Genomic DNA, 10939 nt, shown 5'->3' with positions numbered 1-10939 from the left:
GAGGCTACACGGGGCACCTTTATCTTTGTCTTGGCTAGAGGCTACCCAGGGCACCTTTATCTTTGTCTTTGCTAGAGGCTACACGGGGGACCTTTGTATTTATCTCAGTCAGTTTTGCCTGCCTGAAGAGAGGGTGGTGGTGGCTGGGGTGGTGGGAGGGGTGGTTGGGGGCGTGGCTACAGATGGGGTTGGTCATGTGACCACCCCCCCACCCCCCACCCCCCCCAGGGGCTCCCCCCTATATAAGGAGCGAGGCGTCCTCACCGTGAGAAGTTCGGCACGTGGTCTCCACCCGCCGCCATTTTAACCTTGACGGCGGCCATTTTTTTTCTTTCTACTACTCCTCTCGTGCCTTTTCGTTTTAAAACGACTTTAAAAAATCGATTTTTGTATTAATCGTCAGCTGATTATCGATTAGGGACCACTTTGGACATTTTTTTCTTCGCCTATCAATTGAGTATCGATCAGGTTGGACCACTTTGTACGTTTTTTTATTCGCCTATCAATTGAGTATCGATCAGGGGACCACTTCGAACGTTTTTTTCTTCACCTATCAATTGAGTATCGATCAGGTTGGACCACTTTGGACGTTTTTTTCTTCACCTATCAATTGAGTATCGATCAGGTTGGACCACTTTGTACGTTTTTTTCTTCACCTATCAATTGAGTATCGATCAGGTTGGACCACTTTGGACGTTTTTTTCTTCATCTATCAATTGAGTATCGATCAGGTTGGTCCACTTTGGACGTTTTTTTCTTCACCTATCAATTGAGTATCGATCAGGGGGGCCACTTTGGACGTTTTTTTCTTCACCTATCAATTGAGTATCGATCAGAGGGACAACTTTGTACGTTTTTTCTTCACCTATCAATTGAGTATCGATCAGGGGACCACTTCGGACGTTTTTTTCTTCACCTATCAATTGAGTATCGATCAGGTTGGACCACTTTGTACGTTTTTTTCTTCACCTATCAATTGAGTATCGATCAGAGGGACAACTTTGTACGTTTTTTTCTTCACCTATCAATTGAGTATCGATCAGGGGACCACTTTGTACGTTTTTTCTTCACCTATCAATTGAGTATCGATCAGGGGACCACTTCGGACGTTTTTTTCTTCACCTATCAATTGAGTATCGATCAGGTTGGACCACTTTGGACGTTTTTTTCTTCACCTATCAATTGAGTATCGATCAGGTTGAACCACTTTGGACGTTTTTTTCTTCACCTATCAATTGAGTATCGATCAGGTTGGACCACTTTGGACGTTTCTTCCTTCACCTATCAATTGAGTATCGATCAGGGGGGCCACTTTGGACGTTTTTTTCTTCACCTATCAATTGAGTATCGATCAGGTTGGACCACTTTGTACGTTTTTTTCTTCACCTATCAATTGAGTATCGATCAGGTTGGACCACTTTGTACGTTTTTTTCTTCACCTATCAATTGAGTATCGATCAGGGGACCACTTCGGACGTTTTTTTCTTCACCTATCAATTGAGTATCGATCAGGTTGGACCACTTTGTACGTTTTTTTCTTCACCTATCAATTGAGTATCAATCAGAGGGACAACTTTGTACGTTTTTTTCTTCACCTATCAATTGAGTATCGATCAGGGGACCACTTCGGACGTTTTTTTCTTCACCTATCAATTGAGTATCGATCAGGTTGGACCACTTTGGACGTTTTTTTCTTCACCTATCAATTGAGTATCGATCAGGTTGGACCACTTTGTACGTTTTTTTCTTCACCTATCAATTGAGTATCGATCAGGTTGGACCACTTTGGACGTTTTTTTCTTCATCTATCAATTGAGTATCGATCAGGTTGGTCCACTTTGGACGTTTTTTTCTTCACCTATCAATTGAGTATCGATCAGGGGGGCCACTTTGGACGTTTTTTTCTTCACCTATCAATTGAGTATTGATCAGGTTGAACCACTTTGGACGTTTTTTTCTTCACCTATCAATTGAGTATCGATCAGGTTGGACCACTTTGGACGTTTCTTCCTTCACCTATCAATTGAGTATCGATCAGGGGGGCCACTTTGGACGTTTTTTTCTTCACCTATCAATTGAGTATCGCTCAGGTTGGACCACTTTGTACGTTTTTTTCTTCACCTATCAATTGAGTATCGATCAGGTTGGACCACTTTGGACGTTTTTTTCTTCACCTATCAATTGAGTATCGATCGGGTTGGACCACTTTGGACGTTTTTTTCTTCACCTATCAATTGAGTATCGATCAGGGGGGCCACTTTGGACGTTTTTTTCTTCACCTATCAATTGAGTATCGATCGGGGGGGCCACTTCGGACGTTTCTTCCGTCAAATTAAAAGTACAAGTTGCACCCGTCGCTCATTTTCGCGTACCTCACGACACTTTTATTGCACCTTTTCATCTCGCGCGAGGACGTCAAATCGATCGTTTTTTTTTGTTTTTCTACGCGAGAACAACCCAAATCGATGGCGGATATCCTCCCGATGTATTTTTTTCTCTCGCCGGGATCAATCGAGCGTCGGCTGAGCGGGGTCCGCGGATCTTTCGTTTTTCGTTCGATGCATTCTAATGAATCGAACGGTAGATGTCGATCTCATGTCACAGAACCGTCTGCTCGTTTTCGTTCGAAAGCATCGATCCGGCTCCCCCGATTCAGCGACGAATCAGCGATTGACAAGCCCCGTGATCGATTTTGGTCCCACGCGTGTCGGTTGTTTTTAAATCCGTTATATTAAATTTTGATTTAAAGCTTTCATGACTGCAGGGATTCATCTTCTTGGTTCTTTCGGTAAAGTCACCACGTAGAAGGGAAGTAATAAAATAATAAAAATAAAACATAATAAAATAATTATTTTATTATATTTTAATAATTTTTTTATTATGTTTTATTTTTACTATTTTATTACTTCCCTTCTACGTGCCTTTATATTAAGTTCGCTTGCTTGCTTAGGACCGTGCAAATCTTTCTGTCGTTTTTAAACCCACTTCCCGTGATCCAATCGAGCTGACATTTTGCACACAGACTCGTTGTGCGTGACAATTTATTTTCGTGAAATTATATTTAATTACCAATTGCTTAATGCTGCCATGCAATCATCTGACCCATAGCTGGCAGCCATCTCAAGCCAGAGGGACGAGAGGACTCTAGCCGCCACGCATATAAAGGATAGTGAAAAACTTTGTTTTTTACGGGTTATACTTGTTTTTAAGATACGATACGATACAAAAAAAAATATCGATTTCCAATCATTCAATCTTTTCTACTTTTTTCTACTTTGTTGTTTTTTTTCCGGATATCCTCCCGATGCATTTTTTTTCCCCTTGCCGGGATCAATCGAGCGTCAGCTGAGCGGGGTCCGCGGATCTTTCGTTTTTGTTCGACGCATCTAATGACACCCCCCCCCCTCTCTCCCTTGTTTCCGTCGTAATGGGCGAATCGAACGGTAGCTCGTGTCACAGAACCATCTGCTCGTTTTCGTTCAACAAGCATCGATCCCGTGATCGATTTTCGTTCCACGCGTGTCGGTTTTTTTTTTGAAGATACGATACAAAAAAAATAGATCGATTTCCAATCATTAAATCTTTTCTACTTTTTTCAACTTTTCGTTGTTTTTTTCGTGCCCCTTTCAAAGTCCCGTCGGAGTTCACGATGAATCCTCAGGCGACCGGGGAGAGCGAAGAGGGAGCCATGTTCCTCTTCACGTCCGAGTCGGTGGGCGAGGGACACCCAGGTGGGTACCAGAGGCAAAGCTCCCCCGGGTAGCCTCCAGCAGGGGGCTGTAGGGGCAAGTGCACTGCTAGTAGTAGCACCTAACAGAGACAAACCTACCCCGTGTAGCCTCTAGCAGGGCTGTAGGGGCAAGTGCTGTTACACACACACACGCAGACACAGACAAAGCTCCCCCGTGTAGGCTCTAGCAGGGCTGTAGGGGCAAGTGCTGTTACACACACACAGACACAGACAAAGATCCCCGTGTAGGCTCTAGCAGGGCTGTAGGGGCAAGTGCTGTTACACACACACAGACACAGACAAAGATCCCCGTGTAGCCTCTAGCAGGGCTGTAGGGGCAAGTGCTGTTACACACACACAGACACAGACACAGACAAAGATCCCCCGTGTAGGCTCTAGCAGGGCTGTAGGGGCAAGTGCTGTTACACACACACAGACACAGACACAGACAAAGATCCCCGTGTAGGCTCTAGCAGGGCTGTAGGGGCAAGTGCTGTTACACACACACAGACACAAACAAAGATCCCCGTGTAGGCTCTACAGGGCTGTAGGGGCAAGTGCTGTCTCACGCACACACACAGACAAAGGTAGCCACGTGTAGCATCCAGCAGGGCTGTAGGGGCAAGTGCTGTTATACGCACACAGACACAGACAAAAGTCCCCCCGGTAGCCTCCAGCAGGGCTGTAGGGGCAAGTGCTGTCACGCACAGACAAACGTATCCCCCAGGTAGCCTCCAGCAGGCTGTAGGGGCAAGTGCACTGCTAGTAGTAGCACCTAACAAAGACAAAGATCCCCCAGGTAGCCTCTAGCGGGGCTATAGAGGCAAGTGCTGTGAGTAGCAGCACCTAAGAGAGGCAAAGATTCCCCGTGTAGGCTCTAGCAGGTGTGTAGGGGCAAGTGCTGTTACACACACACACGCAGACACAGACAAAGATCCCCCGTGTAGGCTCTAGCAGGTGTGTAGGGGCAAGTGCTGTTACACACACGCAGACACAGACAAAGCTCCCCCGTGTAGGCTCTAGCAGGTGTGTAGGGGCAAGTGCTGTTACACACACACACACACGCAGACACAGACAAAGCTCCCCCGTGTAGGCTCTAGCAGGTCTGTAGGGGCAAGTGCTGTTACACACACACACGCAGAGACAGACAAAGATCCCCCGGGTAGGCTCTAAGCAGGTCTGTAGGGGCAAGTGCTGTTACACTCACACACGCAGACACAGACAAAGCTCCCCCGTGTAGGCTCTAGCAGGTCTGTAGGGGCAAGTGCTGATACACACAAACACACGCAGACACAGACAAAGCTCCCCCGTGTAGGCTCTAGCAGGTCTGTAGGGGCAAGTGCTGATACACACAGACACACGCAGACACAGACAAAGATCCCCCGTGTAGGCTCTAGCAGGTGTGTAGGGGCAAGTGCTGTTACACTCACACACACGCAGTCACAGACAAAGATCCCCCGTGTTGGCTCTAGCAGGTGTGTAGGGGCAAGTGCTGTTACACTCACACACACACACGCAGACACAGACAAAGCTCCCACGTGTAGGCTCTAAGCAGGTCTGTAGGGGCAAGTGCTGTTACACATACGCAGAGACAGGCAAAGATCCCCCGTGTAGGCTCTAAGCAGGTATGTAGGGGCAAGTGCTGTTACACACACACACACGCAGACACAGACAAAGATCCCCCGTGTAGCCTCTAGCAGGTGTGTAGGGGCAAGTGCTGTTACACACACGCAGACACAGACAAAGCTCCCCCGTGTAGGCTCTAGCAGGTCTGTAGAGGCAAGTGCTGTTACACTCACACACACGCAGACACAGACAAAGATCCCCCGTGTAGGCTCTAGCAGGTCTGTAGGGGCAAGTGCTGTTACACACACACACACACACGCAGAGACAGACAGACAAAGCTACCCCGTGTAGCCTCTCGCAGGGCTCTAGGGGCAAGTGCTGATAGTAGCAGCGAGTATAAAATCAATTCAAGATAACGCAACTGGGTAAACAAGACGCAGAGAGGGGGGTGTGGGGGGGGGGAGACGTTTTAGAGTAAACTAAAACTATTTATCTAAACTATAAACGAGTTCATGTAACCACGTCTAAGGCCTCCACTCAGCTACTGTGTTGTTCAGAAGCCATCGCTACGTAGTGATAGAAGCTCAACTAAATAGCTGACATCATCATCATCATATGGAAATTAATGGTAGCAGTCACATTACACTGGTCAACAACAACAAAAAATTTAACCCGTAAAAACAAAGTTTTTCACTCTAAATCCTTTATATGCGTGGCGGCTAGAGTCCTCTCGTCCTCTGGCTTGAGATGGCTGCCACCTATGGGTCAGATGATTGCCTGCCACCATTAAGCAATTGGTAATTAAATTAAAAAAAATTTGCCTAAAAAGTGTAACATTTTGGGAAAAAATTTATGACAAAAATTAATTGTCACGCACAACGAGTCTGTGTGCAAAATGTCAGCTCGATTGGATCACGGGAAGTGGATTAAAAAACGACCGAAAGATTTGCACGGTCGTAAGCAAGCAAACTTGTACGACAGCCGTATCAAGTAAATGAGAGATTGCAAGAGCTACCACTCCGTATATATATATAAAATGGTATTTTGTTATGCAGTCTATTCTTACTCTTAAGCCTCACCTTACCATATGAATAAAAAGTGTGCCGTACTTGGCCCTTCCTACCCCCTCTCCAACCATTATATAAACGGAGTGGTAGCTCCTGCAATCTCTCATTTACTTGATACGGCTGTCGTACAAGTAAAATAAAACAAAATTAAAAATCACGACGTTTCGGAGGCAACACAAGCTTCCGTCTTCAGGTGGAACCGTCACAGCCACGACAGCTGTATCAAGTAAATGAGAGATTTCAAGAGCTACCACTCCGTATATATAATGGTTGGAGAGGGGGGAAGGGCCAAGTACGGCACACTTTTTATTCATATGGTAAGGTGAGGCTTGAGACTAAGAATAGACTGCATAACAAAAGGCTGAGCCTTTGTTATGGAGAGGTACGGTTTGTGACTAAGCCTGGCCTACATAACAATAGTGTGAGAAAAGAAAACAACTAAACATGGTAAAACAACAAGCAACTGGCTGTCTATCAATAACCTGTAATAGTTGTCTGTCAAATAAGATGGTCCAAATAAGTGTAGTTAAATCTTTTTTTTTGCACGGTTAATAACATCTTTCCAATGATTACTCAGTTTGTAACCATCATCACGGTTGAAATTATGTCTGTGTTTGTATATTTGTATGGCTTTGTGTACAAACCTTTGATGGTAGCCAGCAGTCACGAAAGCCTCAAATCTAGAACCCATAGACATGCATACTCGTAGAGACCCACACACAGACCCATACTCAAGTTTCTGTTATCATCATGAGACGCACAGAATTCCAGACACTCATGTAGAATCACAGAGACCCATAGAGACCCACACTCATCGAGACTCACAGAGACCCACACAGAGACCCACACTCAAGTGTCTGATATTATCATGAGACGCACAGAATTCCAGACACTCATGTAGAATCACAGAGACCCATAGAGACCCACACTCATCGAGACTCACAGAGACCCACACAGAGACCCATACTCAAGTGTCTGGTATCATCATCAGACGCACAGAATTCCAGACACTCATGTAGAATCACAGAGACCCATATAGACCCACACTCATCGAGACTCAGAGACCCACACAGAGACCCACACTCAAGTGTCTGATATTATCATGAGACGCACAGAATTCCAGACACTCGTGTAGAATCACAGAGACCCATAGAGACCCACACTCATCGAGACTCACAGAGACCCACACAGAGACCCATACTCAAAGTGTCTGATATCATCATCAGACGCACAGAATTCCAGACACTCATGTAGAATCACAGAGACCCATAGAGACCCACACTCATCGAGACTCACAGAGACCCATAGAGACCCACACTCATCGAGACTCACAGAGACCCACACAGAGACCCATACTCAAGTGTCTGATATCATCATGAGACGCACATAATTCCAGACACTCATGTAGAATCATAGAGACCCATAGAGACCCACACTCATCGAGACTCACATACTAAAACTAAACTAATGTTTATGTTCTATGGGAAATTCATTTGCCAGTAAAAATATGATAATTGTTTTTTTACCCTTCTATCTGGCAACAAAACTGACACGTTTTTTACAAGGAGTCATGTTTGCATAGACCACAATACCTGCAGTCGTAATGCAAACAAAAGACAAAGGAGGTTCCAATGGTGTAGATGCTTACCCCGAGCTCTCATACTCTGATGGTGCATTGTCTTTGAGTTGTGCGCCTTTTGGCGTCATCTGGTCCAACACCAAGTGAGACTAGGCTCTAAGGAAAAGCTGTCTCGGGTGTGGACCAATCAACTTCAAGGACAGTGTACATACATTATCAGAGTTGTGTTCTTTTGTTTGTATTATGACTGCTGGTATAGAGATAAACCCATAGAGATACATAGAGACCCATACCTACCCATAGACACACATAGATACCCACAGAAACCCACAGAGACCCATAGAGATACATAGAGACCCATACCTACCCATAGACATACACAGAGACCCACAGAGATACCCATAGAGACCCATATTCACCCACATAGACCCATAGAGACCCACAGAGATGCATAGACACTCATATAGACCCACAGGAACCCACAGAGACCCATAGAGATACATAGAGACCCATAGAGCTCCATACCTACTCATAGACATACATAGAGACCCATAGAGACCCATAGAGCTCCATACCTACTCATAGACATACATAGAGACCCATAGAGCTACATAGAGACCCACAGAGACCCATAGAGATACATAGAGACCCATACCTACCCATAGACACACATAGAGACCCATAGACACACACAGAGACCCACAGAGTGTTTGGTAGCATTGTCATTGTCCTGTCCCTCTTCTGAGATCGTTGTTTTGTTCTCTGCGCGTCACAGACAAGATGTGCGATCAGATCAGCGACGCCGTCTTGGACGCTCACCTCGCTCAAGATCCCAACGCCAAAGTTGCGTGCGGTGAGTGATGGTGGTGGTGGTGATGGTGGTGGTGGTGGTGATGGTGGTGGTGGTGATGGTGATGGTGGTGGTGATGGTGATGGTGGTGGTGGTGACGGTGGTGATGGTGGTGATGGTGGTGATGATGGTGGTGATGGTGGTGATGGTGGTGATGGTGGTGATGGTGGTGGTGATGGTGGTGATGGTGGTGATGGTGGTGATGGTGGTGGTGGTGGTGATGGTGGTGGTGGTGGTGGTGATGGTGGTGGTGATGGTGGTGGTGATGGTGATGATGATGGTGGTGGTGATGATGGTGGTGGTGGTGATGATGGTGGTGGTGGTGATGATGGTGGTGGTGGTGATGATGGTGATGGTGGTGATGGTGGTGGTGGTGGTGGTAATGGTGATGGTGATGATGGTGGTGATGATGGTAGTGGTGATGATGGTGGTGGTGGTAATGGTGGTGGTGGCAATGGTGGTGGTGATGATGATGGTGATGATGGTGGTGGTAATGGTGGTGGTGGCAATGGTGGTGGTGATGATGATGGTGATGATGGTGGTGGTGGTGGTAATGGTGGTGGTGGTGGCAATGGTGGTGGTGATGATGATGGTGGTGTTGTTGGATCTGCAGAGTGCGTGGCTAAGACGGGCATGATCCTGCTGATGATGATGTTACTGATGTTGATACTGCTGCTGATGTTGATGCTGCTACTGCTGATGATGTAGGTGATGTTACTGATGATGATGATGATGATAATGCTACTACTGATGATGATATTACTGATGATGATGCAGCTGCTACTACTGATGATGCTGCTACTGATGATGATGTTACTGATGATGATGCTGCTGATGATGTTGCTACTACTGATGATGATGATGCTGCTACTACTGATGATGCTGCTACTGATGATGTTACTGATGATGATCATGATGATGATGCTGCTGCTACTGATGATGATGATCCTGCTGATGATGATGTTACTGATGATGTTGATGTTGTTGATGATGTTGATGTTGTTGTTGATGTTGTTGTTGTTGTTGATGTTACTGTTGATGATGATGTTGATGTTGTTGATGATGTTGATGTTGTTGTTGATGTTGTTGTTGATGTTACTGTTGATGATGATGTTGATGATGTTGTTGTTGTTACTACAGAGTGCGTGGCTAAGACGGGCATGATCCTGCTGATGATGATGTTGTTGTTGTTGATGTTGTTGTTGATGTTGATGATGATGTTGATGATGTTGATGTTGTTGTTGTTGCTACAGAATCCGTGGCTAAGACGGGCATGATCCTGCTGATGATGATGTTGTTGTTGTTGATGTTGTTGTTGTTGTTGTTGATGATGATGTTGATGATGTTGATGTTGTTGTTGTTGCTACAGAGTGTGTGGCTAAGACGGGCATGATCCTGCTGTGTGGGGAGATCACCTCGAGCGCCATCATCGACTACCAGAAGGTCGTGAGAGACACCGTCAAGCACATCGGCTACGACGACTCCGCCAAAGGTGGATCACTCACCCACTCACCCACCCACTCACTCACTCACCCACTCACCCACTCACCCACTCGCTCACTCACTCGCTCACTCACCCACTCACCCACCCACTCACCCACCCACTCACTCACCCACTCACTCACTCACCCACTCACCCACTCACCCACCCACTCACTCACTCACTCACCCACTCACTCACCCACTCACTCGCTCACCCGCTCACGCACCCACTCACTCACTCACACACTCACCCACTCGCTCACTCACTCACTCACTCACTCGCTCACCCGCTCACCCACCCACTCACCCACTCACTCACTCGCTCATTCACTCACCCACTCACTCACTCACTCACTCACTCACTCACCCACTCACCCACCCACCCACCCAGTCACCCACTCACTCACCCACTCACCAGCTCACTCACTCACTCATCAACTCACTCACTCACCCACCCACCCAGTCACCCGCTCACTCACCCACCCACTCACTCACCCACTCACCCACTCACCCACCCACTCACCCACTCACTCACTCGCTCACTCAACAGCTCACTCACCAGCTCACTCACTCACTCATCCACTCACCCACTCACTCACTCGCTCACTCAACAGCTCACTCACCCACTCACTCACTCGCTCACTCAACAGCTCACTCACTCACCC

At 46.7% G+C, this 10939-nt stretch overlaps 1 protein-coding gene across 7 annotated transcripts in view; it reads left to right on the top strand.

Moving 5' to 3' along the window:
* The first annotated feature begins 280 nt into the window (after positions 1-280).
* The window catches only part of LOC144733103 (S-adenosylmethionine synthase-like), a 22295-nt gene continuing 11636 nt past the window's right edge, over positions 281-10939 (top strand). The window contains exons 1-4 of one of the 7 annotated variants that reach the window (XM_078614859.1): positions 281-468; positions 3633-3731; positions 8718-8795; positions 10162-10284. In XM_078614859.1, the coding sequence (XP_078470985.1) occupies positions 3650-3731; positions 8718-8795; positions 10162-10284 (283 nt within the window). In that variant the 5' untranslated portion in view covers positions 281-468; positions 3633-3649. Of the gene's footprint in view, positions 482-1502; positions 1526-1626; positions 1669-1691; positions 1735-2104; positions 2157-2200; positions 2339-3632; positions 3732-8717; positions 8796-10161; positions 10285-10939 lie in introns of those variants that run through there. The other 6 variants (XM_078614855.1, XM_078614862.1, XM_078614861.1 and 3 more) reach the window with 6 other exon arrangements.

This window comes from Lampetra planeri, chromosome 45 (genome assembly GCF_965212315.1).
Source record: "Lampetra planeri chromosome 45, kcLamPlan1.2.h2, whole genome shotgun sequence".
NCBI classification, from domain to species: Eukaryota; Metazoa; Chordata; class Hyperoartia; order Petromyzontiformes; family Petromyzontidae; genus Lampetra; species Lampetra planeri.
This window is presented reverse-complemented; position numbering and strand designations above follow the sequence as displayed.